Source organism: Austrofundulus limnaeus, unplaced genomic scaffold (assembly GCF_001266775.1).
Source record: "Austrofundulus limnaeus strain Quisiro unplaced genomic scaffold, Austrofundulus_limnaeus-1.0 Scaffold140, whole genome shotgun sequence".
Taxonomy (NCBI): Eukaryota; Metazoa; Chordata; class Actinopteri; order Cyprinodontiformes; family Rivulidae; genus Austrofundulus; species Austrofundulus limnaeus.
This window is the reverse complement of record NW_013952542.1, coordinates 1159806-1173475: the sequence shown is the minus strand read 5'-3', so window position 1 is coordinate 1173475 and position 13670 is coordinate 1159806. Positions and strand designations below refer to the sequence as shown.

Sequence of the window (13670 nt, the reverse complement as noted above, 5' to 3'; positions counted from 1 at the left end):
CATTTGTAACAGTATATCGTTAAAGAAATACGGAACAGTATAATGTGTATCTTTAAAAATTGTTGTTCTAGAGGGATTAGCTGTTCTTGTTTTTTGTTTTGTTAATAATATAGATTTTGTTATATGAACTTATTCTGGGGAAAAAAGGGGCAGCTTTATAAGATTTTTTCTTCTCTCTGCTGATTTTGATATACGGGTGTGGTGTAGTGGTAGAGCAGCCGGCTTTGGGATCTGAAAGTTACAGGTTCAACTCCCTGCCATGCCCACATGCCGTGGTCTCCTTGAGCAAGACACCCAACCCACTGCTCCCCGGGCGCCTCACATGGCTGCCTGCTGCTTCACTTTGATGTGGATGGGTTAAATACAGAGCACAAATTTTGTCATTGTATGGGAACATACACTGATGACCAATATAAGCACCTTTACCTTTATATATATATTTTTTTTTTGTTATATTTTCTTCTTATTGTATATAAATTTATTGTTCTGTTTTAGTGAAATTAATAAAGGAATTGAATTCAATTGAATTGAAAATACACAACAAAGAAAAAAAACATGCAATCAAAATAAAATCAAATAAAATGAAAGGCAGCAGAAGAAGAATAAATCTTATAATATCTGCCCCTTTTTATCTCCTGAATATGTTCAAACAAAGTAAATTACAACAAAAAATCAAAACAACTGAAAACACACAAAAAACAACAAAAACAAAGACAAATTTAAAACACCAACTCAAACAACATTTTGCATGGATTCACTTATGCTTAAAAAAACTTAACAACATTACAAACTTTTTTTTTCCATTTTGGAGAAATCCCACTTCATATTAACCGAGTTTTCCATCCCCCAGTTGGAGATCTTCCACTCGGTGATGTACAGAAACTACCAGAGGAAGACTGACATGGACGAGCCCCCCAGTTTGGATTACGGCTCGGGCGCAGAAGATGAGAACGGGGTGGGAAAGAGCGAGAAGAGGCGGGCCAAAGACCCAGAGTACGCCATGCTGGAGGACAAATACTACCGATACGGCATCAAGCCCGAATGGATGATGATCCAGCGCATCATAAACCACAGGTACTAACTGCTGCACATCTGAGCACGTGTGAGACAGGTTTCTGTACCGGCCAGGCGCTCACCGTCCTGCACGTGTCTCTCTGCCAGCGTGGACAAGAAGGGACTGTACCACTACCTGGTCAAGTGGAAAGACCTGACCTACGACCAGTGTACCTGGGAGAGGGACAACATGGACATTCCCGACTTCGAGCTCCACAAAGCCAACTACTGGAGACACAGGTAGAACCGCAGGATCGGGTTTACAACTTCCCAGCTTTGGCATCGGATGACTTTTCTGTTCCGACAGGGATGCCATCCTGAAGGAGGACATGGACAAACCCAGGAAGATGATGAGTAAAGACGGCGAGGGAGAAGACGAGGAGTGTCCTGCTTCGCCGCTTACAGATGTAGGTGAACCGTGAGTTCGAATTTGTAGCTTCTGTCTGTCTGAGCTYATACTTCAGGGTTCCTGCAGATCCTTAAAAAGTCTTAAAGGCATTGAATTTATCAGTCCAAAAATAAGGTCTTAATTAGCCTTAAGAGTCTTAAATCAATCTTTCAGAGGTCTTAAATAATGTTGACACATTAGGATGATTGTAATTCCTGTCAAATATTAAAAGAACTGGTAACATTTATTTGTCTTTTTCAATAATTTATTGAATGCCCCTCACAGCTAGTTGTTTTGTATTAAAAYAAACATTTGGCTAAAATTGTCGCTAACTGTTTTTCTTTCCCCCTTTGTGTTTATTGTGATATTGGTCTTAAATTTAATCTCAAGTGGCATTAAAGAGGTCTTAAAAAGTCTTAAACTTAGCTTGCCTTAAACTATAGGAACCCTGTACTTGTAGCTTTTAATTGACTCTGTATTAAACATAAACAGGTCGAACTGCATTGAACTTGTCCACAAATCTGATCATAATTTTTGTTTACCGTATAGAAAACAAACAAGCTTTAAAAGATGTTATGTCAGAATTCTACGTACTTAAGGTTTTGTGTTTTTTGCTCCAGCCTACAATAAAATACGAGGAACAACCCGACTTTGTCACAGCGACTGGCGGCACGCTGCATCTGTACCAGCTGGAGGGCTTGAACTGGCTCCGGTTCTCCTGGGCTCAGGGCACTGACACCATCCTGGCAGACGAAATGGGCCTGGGCAAAACCATCCAGACCATCGTCTTCCTCTATTCCCTTTTTAAAGAGGTACGAGACTCATTCGTTCTCATTGAGGCTGCCGAGCAGCGCTGAGTCGTGAGACGTCGTCCGGCTGTGTTTTTTTCAGGGTCACACCAAGGGTCCGTTCCTGGTCAGCGCGCCCCTCTCCACCATCATAAACTGGGAGAGGGAGTTTGAGATGTGGGCGCCTGACTTCTACGTGGTGACGTACACGGGGGACAAAGACAGCCGAGCCATCATCCGAGAGAACGAGTTCACGTTCGATGACTCGGTCAAAACAGGAAAGAAGGCCTTCAAGCTGAGAGTGAGGAGGCAGCAAACCTTCACAATAATGAGAAAAACAGGTGTACAGCACCACCTCAGGCTTGCTGACTTGTTTGTCTTCCTGCAGCGAGAGGCTCCGATTAAATTCCACGTGCTGCTGACCTCCTACGAGTTGGTGACCATTGATCAAACGGCGCTCAAGTCCATTGACTGGGCCTGTTTGGTGGTGGACGAGGCTCACCGACTGAAGAACAATCAGTCAAAGGTACCATCACTAGTCTCTAGATATTTCTCAGAACTCTTCAGCAACCCTCCTTAAATCATGTTTGGTTGTTCATAAACCACCAGTTAAGAACCGTAGGAGGCACAGAGAACAACTTTGTCCCCTAAAATACGTTGTACGTTGCTCATTTTAAATGTTCAACCTGCCGGTCACACAGTCCTACCATCACTGCATAAAACACGTCAACTTTTTCAACCCTGTGACCACCGCCCTTGGTAGCTCAGAAGTGTAACCGTGGTGGGTTGACTTCAGTTTTCCTTGCTGTCTTGGTCTCTTTACATAATGAGATAGCAAGAAGCAGGCCCAGCTTGTTAGAGGTGTTTTGTTTCACAGGCTTCAGTCACTGTTTRTGCTCATGGGCTCCCTCTGATGGACAAACAGTGTAAATGAACCAAAATTACAAGCACATTTTCACATTTCTTTTACATTTCTTTTCATATTACTTTAGACACTATTGAGAAAACTACACATAATAAAGTACATCATTAATTATGATTTAAAGATGATTTTGTTTGCCCTTTATAATGATAAAATGAACTGGTTTAATAGGACATGTTTATATTTTTTTCTGATGTAGCACTACTTTTATGTCCTATGGAAAAAAAATCAGTTSTTATTAACCTCTAYATGTTTGGGCTTTGTGTTTCTTGCCTGTGTTTTTAGTTTTTCCGGCGTTTGAACGACTACAAGATCGACTACAAGCTGCTGCTGACAGGAACTCCTCTGCAGAACAACCTGGAGGAGCTCTTTCATTTGCTCAACTTTCTCACACCCAATCGTTTTAAGTATGACTTCTCCGCCCTGATGCAGTATTTTGATCCAAATGACTTTTTTTTTTTGAAAAATTCATTTTTAAATTCTTGCTCTCTCTCTTTGTGTGAAGTAACCTTGAGGGCTTCCTGGAAGAGTTTGCTGACATCTCCAAGGAGGACCAAATCAAGAAGCTCCACGACCTGCTGGGCCCTCACATGCTGCGGCGGCTCAAAGCAGACGTGTTTAAGAACATGCCCGCCAAGACCGAGCTGATTGTCCGCGTGGAGCTGAGCCCCATGCAGAAGTACGACACCGACAAATATAAATCGAGTTAAACCGATTGGCTAAACGTTCTCTAAGTAGACTTCTGTGTTTATTTGTAACCATCATTCAAGAGATTAAATCACTGCAGCCTGTTTTCTTGCTTTCCTTGTTTTGATTTTTATGTGTTTTTCTTTTAACAGGAAGTACTACAAGCTGATTCTGACCAAGAACTTCGAAGCTCTCAACTCAAAAGGTGGAGGAAACCAGGTCTCTCTGCTTAACATCATGATGGACCTGAAGAAGTGCTGCAACCACCCSTACCTCTTTCCTGTCGCCTCCATGGTGAGAACAGACCAACAGAAACAATGAAGCATTACAGCCGGAGGAGAATAGGTTGCATTTTACACAATGCTCATCAAAAAAAACTAAAGAAAAAGGTTGCACACTTTAGCTTTACCAAACATTAGGTCTAAATAACTTGTAATTGTGCACTGGGAGGTTTTTTGGCCAGGCAGTGTGTATTTACAGAGAAAGTTGTCATTTTATTTTACCTCAAAGAGAAATTTCACAACAGTCCTTATTGGTCCTACAGTGACACCATGTGGTCAGGTGAGGTAGTGCAAGCCTGATATTTATAAAGTGGATTATGTGACATATGGAGCTAAAATTAGGATGTTGAAATGACATAATTATGTTGGCACAAGCAAATCCTTAACTAACATTACTTACTTACTTTACATTTAGTCAAACTCATTTCATYAAGTAACCATGTTTCCCTCTTTTTAGTCACCATTTTGCATTTCCAGCCTGAGTTATGATCTCTGTTTGTTTTGTGGATCATATTGTTTGTGTTTTCTGTGTCTCCTTTAGCCGACTTGCTTGTCAAATCATGACGTGTTGAAAGTGTGGATTTATTAAGAAATAAGAAAAGGAAGGTAGCAGCCTTTTTTCGTTTTTTGGTGCAGGACTCTGTCTTTTATTTTTAATTTCGCACAACCAAACAGGGCCGAGCTCTTTCCTTCTTTTGTTTTAAAGTGAAAACAGCTGGTTTCTGAAGTAAATGATCTAACATAAAGCTAAGGACAAAATTTTACGAACTGAAGTGATCATCACATTTGTGTGAAGAAGTGACTTCAGCCTCCTTAAACAAGCTGCTCATGATTATTTACTGTATGTCCATGAGGTTGTCTACAAAACTCTCTTTATTGAGGATTAGTTTGGGCCACAGGAGGCCTGAGCCTGGTTGGTCCACCATTGTTGATTCTGCATTATCGCTCTGTTTGCAGGAAGCCCAGAAAACCCCCAGCGGCGCGTACGAAGGGTCGGCGCTAACAAAAGCCTCTGGGAAATTGACGCTGCTGCAGAAGATGCTGAGGAAACTGAAGGAGCAGGGCCACAGAGTGCTGGTCTTCTCACAGGTACGCACACACGCACACACACACACACACACACACACACACACACACACACACACACACCTCTTTTCTTAAGCTCATAACACCTTCAGAAATCTCAGGAATAAGCGGTTATTCCAGAGTGTGGTGTCCTTTTTGTGTGCAGATGACTAAAATGCTGGATTTACTGGAGGATTTTCTGGATCATGAAGGTTACAAGTATGAGAGAATCGATGGAGGCATCACAGGAGCTCTGAGACAAGAAGCCATCGATCGATTCAACGGTGAGTTTTCAACAAATCATCTCCTAAGAACGATTTTATATGAACTTATCAGGGATGCAACAAAACATGTACCTGTATCGAACCGTTCAATACACACTTGTRTCGAACAATACAGATTTTTTACATTTAGTTTATCAAGTTGTCTTTTGAAGACACTCTGTGTTGAAGGATCAGTGGATCTGTAGCTGCGTTTCCATTGACCATGAAAATGTGCATATTAGAATTTCGAAAATAAATTTGCTTAATGGAAACACGTCAGTTTCGAAAAAACGTCCTTTTTTCGACAAAATGTTTTTGCGCTAGGACGAGGTGGTTTTTCGGCCATATCGACATTGGTGTATTTAGCAAAACTGCAATGGAAACACTTTTTTTTGCATCACAGGAGTCACGTGATCAGGAACCATCTGTTTCTACTGGCGAAAAAGATGAAGAAGAAGAGAACAGGAAGTAGAATTAGCAGTAAAATCACAAAAGTCGTAAAAGAAAGTAGTAAACTCACTGACTACAATTTCCCAAAAACACGGCATGCGTAGCCGCTCCCAAGTAGGGACTTGTCGCTGGAAACCCTCGATAAGACGCCGATGTCTCCTCTGATGAGCGCTAGTGTTGTGGTAGCAATATGCTACAGTATGTGTTTACATCCATTACCGTCATGTTTGCAATGACTTATCACGAGAACAAACGTATTCACGCGTGACTTTAATAGCATTTCTTACTTCATGGAAACACCGCAATTGCAAAACTGTGTTTTTCGACATTAACAGAATATCGACAAAGTTTTGCGCACATTTGTAATGGAAACGCAGCTTGTGTTCGACTACTCCACCTAGGCTTCATTGTCGAGCATAGATCCAAGGAGAAACTTGCTGTTTCAGCAAAATTTAATTTAAAAACTGTACTTTTGAGGTTAAAAAAATGTTCATAATTAATTTAAATAAATTACAAATTAAAAAGGGCATGGACATTTATCTGTTTTGTATCCAAAAAGTATCGAACCGTGAGACTAAAGTATTGAACCAAACCGAATTGTGAAGTTTCTGTATGTTTAAGTTTTGGGATTTTGAAGTAAAATCTTACAGCAGCTGAAGCATTTGTTGGCATTAAATGCCATTTGAACATACAGGTTACTGGTTACTAGGGGTGTCACGATTTCGATATTTAATTGAAATTGATCGAAATTATGTCACAACCTCAAGCCTCCAAGTCAAAAAGAGGATCGACGACCCCTCCAAGTTACGCAAGCACCCACGCTACGCAAATGACGCAGCAGCACGCTACACAAAGTGACGCAGCAGCCGCACTGTAGCCGGCGCCGCTAGTTAGCTAACCTGCAGAGATGGCAAGTTCAGAGCCGGAGCTGGAGGCCGCTCCTGCTTCTCTTAAATCAGGAGTATGGAAGTGTTTTGCGTTCCCGGTGAGTTGTGTCGACAGCGTTCGTGTTGTCGACAAAAACACAACAGTGTGCAAGATGTGCTACACGCGTGTACCTTACTCAGCTACGGGAAACACTACGAACATGGCTGGACACATTCATCGGCATCACGAAGATGTTGATTTGACTGGAAAAACGTCATCATTGGTCCAGCCAAGTATTTAATCTTGGTTTGGAGTAAAATTGACACAGACCTCAGTTCGCACTAAAGCAATAACTAACGCTATAGGGCTATTCATAGCAGCAGACCTGCAGCCTTATTCAGTGGTGGAAAACGCTGGGTTTAAACATTTAATTAGTGTACTCGAGCCAYGCTACAGTATTCCCAGCAGGTTGCATCTTACAACCAAAGTTTTGCCGTCCATGTATGAAGACACTAAAGAAAATGTTTTGAGGGGTCTAAGTAATGCAGAGTTAGTTGCTATAACCACAGATAGCTGGACCTCAAGAGCAACTGAGAGCTACATTACAGTGACAGCACACTATGTCAGTAATGAATGGGAAATTGAAAGTCCAGTCCTTCAAACTTGCCCTATCTGTGAATCACACACTAGTGATAATTTGGCAGCRGTGCTACAGGAAGTAGTATTAGAATGGAAACTGGATAGACAAAATGCAACCATCCCTGTGACCACAGATAATGCCAAAAACATTGTCAATGCCTCAGAGGCAGCTGGATTGTCACCGCATATAGGGTGTTTTGCACACACAGTAAACCTGGCATTCCAGCAGGGGTTGGGAGTAAACCAGATTTCTTGTCTTTTGGGCAAAGTCAGAAGAGTGGTCACCTTCTTTCATAGGAGCACAACTGCAGCAGCTGTCTTAAAGGCCAACCAAGAGATGATCCAGCTTCTCGAGTGGTTACACAAGAAAACTAATTAGAATAATGAAATTTAGGTGTTAATGTAACCTGGTGTCAGTAAAGGGTCACTGATGTGGAAACAACACCTGGTAAAAAATATGAAGCTACCACTCTGGGACAATATCATTTGGTTYTTTTATTTTATTAAAAACAAACAAACAAGCTCTTGGATATGAAAGGACACTTTTTCCTTTTCAAATGGAACAAAATATTAGATTTTGTACATAAAGTAGAGGGAATAATATCAGGCAGAAGAAACTGAAGTTCTAATTTCTATAAGGGCACAGCTCTAAACGAGAGGCTGATTAAATTCATTAATGAGCATTCGCTTCTGTCCAACTAATCAACTGAACTTTGAAAACACACGAGTCGGCATTTGTCCGATGTTTTAGCAAAAACAAGACGTGAGTCAAAAACAAGCTCCTAATCGTTCCCAGATCTGTTTGTTTGTGGCTTTTGCTTTAATTGGTGCGTCTCCAGGTAAACTGTTACTTATTACTGAAATGAGCTGGTTCTGATCTGGTTCCGCTTGTGTTTGGGGCGGGTGGAATTCAGGTTTTGAGTCTCTCTCGCCAGCCCAAACATTTCCCTCAGACGTGACACAAAACTGCAAAAAATCCTGAATCTAAAACCTGGTTTACAGCGAGGAGAATCCAGCTGAAGTCAGAGGACTTAGTGACAGTTTGCACCTGAACCTTTAGATCTGGACCCCAAGACACTTTTGCGATACAAACCTGGAGCTCTGGGGGGGTTTGGGATATTTTTCTGCATTTACTTGTAACACTGATTCCAAGATTTAATCAAAAAGGGCTGAAACTTCAAGCCATTTTTCAAAATAAAAGAGGGTACCATTTTCTCTCTTTGTCTCCAGCTCCAGGAGCCGGTCAGTTTTGCTTCCTGCTCTCCACCAGAGCAGGAGGTTTAGGCATCAACTTGGCCACGGCGGACACCGTCGTCATCTTCGACTCWGACTGGAACCCTCACAACGACATACAGGTGCAGCTTGACATCTTTTCTTTAAACTTTCCTCTTTTTTTTTTTGCACCCTAAATAAAACGGTCCCTCTCCACGCAGGCTTTCAGCAGAGCTCACCGCATCGGGCAAGCCAACAAGGTGATGATCTACCGCTTTGTGACGCGGGCCAGCGTGGAGGAGCGKATCACCCAAGTGGCCAAGAGGAAGATGATGCTKACTCACCTGGTGGTGAGGCCCGGTTTGGGATCCAAGGCTGGCTCCATGACCAAACAGGAGCTGGATGATATCCTAAAGTTTGGGACAGAAGAGCTCTTCAAGGAYGAGGGAGAAGGTGATAAATCAGATACATTTTTTATGTTAAACTATCATAAAAGAACAGGACAAACTGTTAAACCTCARTTTCACTTCTCGGGCAGGAATGAAGAACAATTCAGGAGATAAAGCAGAGGATGAGGGCAATGTCATTCACTACGACAGCACCGCCATCGAGAGGCTGTTGGACCGGAGTCAGGACGCCACAGACGACACGGACGTGCAGAACATGAACGAGTACCTCAGCTCCTTTAAAGTGGCCCAGTACATGGTCCGAGAGGAGGACAAGGTGAGGCGAATATAACACAGTATAGTTGGACATTTATCAACCCCAGCACATAATGTGATTTGGCAAAATCTACCTGGTCCAACGTGTTTGTGTGTTCCAGATCGAGGAGATTGAGCGTGAGATCATCAAGCAGGAGGAGAATGTGGACCCGGATTACTGGGAGAAACTGCTGCGGCATCATTACGAGCAGCAGCAGGAGGACCTAGCCAGCAAACTGGGCAAGGGCAAGAGGAACCGTAAACCTGTCAACTACAACGACGCTGCGCAGGAAGACCAAGGTAGGAAGCAGGTTTGGACTCCAGAGGCTCAGTCCAGTCTTCAGAGTTGTTCCAAGTTGTGGCGTCCTAAAAACAAACACAGAAACCTGAGAAAATTATGTGAACTGTGAAGAAAAGAAGAATACAATAATTTGTGAATCTCATAAACCCATTCTGTTCACAATGGAACACAATAAACAAAAGAAACATATTTACCAGTGGTTTCCAAAGTTGGGGTCGGGACCCACAGTGGGGTCTTGAAACATCAAGTTGGGGTCCTGAATATACTGTATTTTGTGAATTAATTACACGAAAAAAAAAAGACAACTAAGAACTTTTTTTTCCTTTGTTTATACAAAATAATAAGATTAATGTACTTAAAATGGACCAAAATAGCATAATAAATAATGTTGCTATGCTCTTGTTTATTTGACGTGAAAACAATGCTCATCCACCGACAGCAGCTGGGGGCTCAGGTCTCTGCTGCTGGTATTCTGTGGGTCAAAAGCTGAACCCTGTTTGGTGTCATCTTTGCTGTATGGGAGCAAGTTTTTCTAAAACTTGTAAAAACTTTGTTGCATTTATGGTGCTTTCCATATCTGTAAGCTGCTAATGCTGAGGCACTAATGCGTCCCCATACCATCAGAGAGGCAGGTTTTTAAAATGAGCACTGAGAACTAAGGTTGAGCATCGAGTATCGATTGGAACCAGTACTAACGTTACGATTCTCCAGGAATCATTGAAATTTTCACATTTTGATTTGTAGTTTCAGTATCCAGTCTGCTGACTGGAAGAATARYCACCGAACACCAACGAAGAAGAATATGTGATCTAAAGTTTGGCCTAACTGTTRTAAAAGAGCACGATTATAATGTTCAAACACAGCTCTGGATTCTGTCTATGACATAAAACAATAAAATAGTCTAAKACCAGCACTGAGTCAGCTAACAAGTTATAGTAGAGCTTAAAGCTGTAACATCAGCTCAGTAACATGTTTAAAWACCTGCAGCATCAGACACTGGATCTGTGTCAATGTCTTTTCTTGAGGTTTTTAAAAATAAAGCTCCCTTGTGAAACTTCACAACATTTATGTTCAATTTTAGAGGTTTGAAAAATAGTGGGTGAAAATAGCTGTTATGTCGGAGTACATAAAGAGAAAATTACGTGTTTGTACCAGATAGAAAATACACCAATATATGAGTGTTTGAATGTGAAAAGAGTTCATATAGAACCGCAGAGCGCTCGGTCTGAAGGCAGTTTATTCTCAATTCTGAGTTCAGCCCCTTAATTCAGGAAGTCCCTTCATTTTATCATCATCTTCAGGACCTGACTCCACCTATTGTCATTGCGTCATCAAAAAGGGCTGCCCTACAGCTTGGGTCAAGTCCTCACACATTTTTCCTGCCCTAGTGTTAAAACAACAGTTCAATTAAGTGTTGAAAGTGTTTTCAGGCATGAATCTGATCTAACAGTACCTCTTGCCCTGTGTAACTACAATTTATAGCCACCCAGACCAGTCTGTAAACAAAATCACCAATTTAATGACAAAACTAGTCACACAACAGTTCATAAAAATATATAAGTATATATAATATATATATATAATATATATAAGAAAAGACTACAATGTGTGGTGCTTTTAAAAGTCAGTAGCAAACAACTCCAATAAATTTCTTCATAGCTGTGTGAGGAATTTTTAGTCACGTTCATAAAAACTTTAAAGAATCAACATTCTTAAAGAAATTAAGACAATTTCATCCAGAAAGAGCTCTGATTAGCTGCCTTATTTAAACCATGTCAACTGCTTTGACTCTGCTTCTAAAAGGAATCGAGACTCGTTGGGAACCAGAATCACACGATGCCCAACCCTGCTGATAACAGGCTGGATGGTCCCTCTCCTCTGTCTGTGGTTTCAAGTTTTCACCCGTCTAACCACAGAACAGTTTCCCATTTTAAATGAGCTTGGCCCAGTAAAGACAGCAGCGTATTAGACTTCTCTTTTTTATATATATTGCTGCCATAAATCATAAGATGTAGTACAATTGGACAACACTGACCATCCTCTTCATCAGACTGTCATAGAAAGACAAAGTGTCTTCAGTCGGAGGCTTCTTCAACTTCGCTGTAATACAGACCGCTACAGAAGATCTTTCCTGTCCACAGCCATCAGCAACTACAAGTTTTAAGTTAAATGAGTTACAACAACACCTAATTTCCCTCTGGGATCAATAAAGTATTTTTGAATTGAATTGAATTGAATTCTTTAGTTTCAACCGTTGATATGTTTACTATGGTCTATTATGAAGTAAATATGGGTTTATGAGATTTGCAGATTATTGCTTTTATTCATGTTTTTCCCACATTTGTCGACATTAGGGCTTGTAAAACATCTTATTTGTAGGATTTGACAGGTTTTTGAGTGATATTTTTGCACAGTGGAAGTGAATGGGCCTGGCCTATTGACGGAACACCGTGTGCTGTTTCAGAGTGGCATGCTGACATTTCAGATAACCAGTCCGAGTACTCTGTGGGCTCCGAGGAAGAGGATGAAGACTTTGACGACAGGCCAGAAGGTAAGAAAAAAAAAGACAGATAAAGTAAACCTTCGAAGGTCTGCATTGAATTAGAGTTTGATTGAGCTGTTAGAGTTTTCTGGCAGAACTACACTAGTTAAAGTGCCAAGAATGCATCCACCTCTGACTACAGAGATTTTCAACAAAAGGCTTCAAGCACATCCAAAGTTTTTAGTCTTTATAACTGCTTGCTATAAATTTCAGAAGAAATCCGTAACATTATCTCGATGATCTCCCTTGTTTGAGCTGTTATTCCTCTGTGAATTGTTACATCTCTTTCTTTCGCTGTCAGGTCGAAGACAGTCACGCCGTCAGTTGAGGAATGAGAAGGATAAACCTCTGCCTCCRCTTCTGGCCAGAGTGGGAGGAAACCTGGAAGTCTGTGAACGTTTGGACCTGGCCCGACTTTAACTAATCTCTCCAAGGTAGCAAGTCCCCCCGCATCATAACGTGCTGTGATTTCTCTTTTGACAGGTTCTGGGCTTCAACACGAGGCAGCGCAAAGCTTTCCTGAACGCAGTGATGCGCTGGGGCATGCCGTGTCAGGACGCCTTCTCCTCTCAGTGGCTCGTTCGAGACCTCAGGGGAAAATCTGAGAAGGAATTTAAGTAAGTAGGAAAATGGAGAAGGCAAGAGTTTTCTGGCCTTGTCTTATACGACTCTGGTTATTTAAAGAATTAAAGGATTTTCTGCTGCGTTTGCGCCTCACGACCAAATGCAAACAGAGACAAACTGAGATTTTTGAAAACATAAAACAAAATGTTTTTCTTGTCTTCTTGGCGGATCTTAGGATTGTTCAGCTTTGATTATGTGCTGAAATGAAAAGGTGGGAGGAAAAAAACAAGTTTGTAGCAACGCTAGTCTCAATATTGCCCATTTTTCACAAGCACCTCTAGAGCATGGGTCGACTCGGCTCTCCACGGTTCCAAGGTTTTTCCATTAGAAAGGATTCGTGGAACCAGACACTTTTTCAGAACAAACTTCACTGTTACATGCTGGCCTGAAAACATGACATCAGAAGACTGTCAGTCACTGATTGTTAGGGGGTGGAGTCACTGGTTGAGTCACAAGAGCTGCTCTCACAACAACCTGATCCGTCATTTACAAAAGCAACAGTACTGTGTTTTCTGGGTCTCCTTCTACTATGTTTAATGGTGGCTTAATGGAGCATGAGCGCCACCAGCTGGTAAGATGTGTGGCGTCAACTTTTGGACTCTGGGGCCGCCGAACTTTACGATGAACCCACTCACTAGAGCAGTTACTGAAGTTCAGCCAAGTCGAACCGTGCTGTAGAGGCGCTAGTGAAAAAGGGCCATATCTCACTGGACCTGTCTGGAGTGCTGCTGAACAATTCGCCTCCAGAAGGCCTCCAAACCTTCACAGGAGATCTAAGTTTCTAAGGTCTAGGGCTGCAACGATTAATCGATTAATCGACAACTAATCGATTATTAAAATAATCGATGACTAATTTAATAATCGATTAATCGTTTTCTTTTTTTTTT

At 41.6% G+C, this 13670-nt stretch overlaps 1 protein-coding gene across 4 annotated transcripts in view; it reads left to right on the top strand.

Annotated features, from left to right (window-relative positions):
• The window catches only part of chd3 (chromodomain helicase DNA binding protein 3), a gene marked incomplete at its 5' end in the record, with an annotated part of 53635 nt that overhangs the window by 13195 nt on the left and 26770 nt on the right, over nucleotides 1-13670 (top strand). For 2 of the 4 annotated variants that reach the window (XM_014016194.1, XM_014016192.1), the window contains 18 exon segments: nucleotides 851-1074; nucleotides 1162-1293; nucleotides 1361-1460; nucleotides 2062-2253; nucleotides 2333-2530; nucleotides 2618-2755; nucleotides 3437-3558; nucleotides 3657-3830; nucleotides 3991-4132; nucleotides 5077-5208; nucleotides 5351-5468; nucleotides 8634-8758; nucleotides 8837-9068; nucleotides 9154-9338; nucleotides 9439-9616; nucleotides 12103-12168; nucleotides 12461-12546; nucleotides 12643-12776. In XM_014016194.1, the coding sequence (XP_013871648.1) occupies nucleotides 851-1074; nucleotides 1162-1293; nucleotides 1361-1460; nucleotides 2062-2253; nucleotides 2333-2530; nucleotides 2618-2755; nucleotides 3437-3558; nucleotides 3657-3830; nucleotides 3991-4132; nucleotides 5077-5208; nucleotides 5351-5468; nucleotides 8634-8758; nucleotides 8837-9068; nucleotides 9154-9338; nucleotides 9439-9616; nucleotides 12103-12168; nucleotides 12461-12546; nucleotides 12643-12776 (2678 nt within the window). 4 annotated transcript variants of the gene reach the window in all.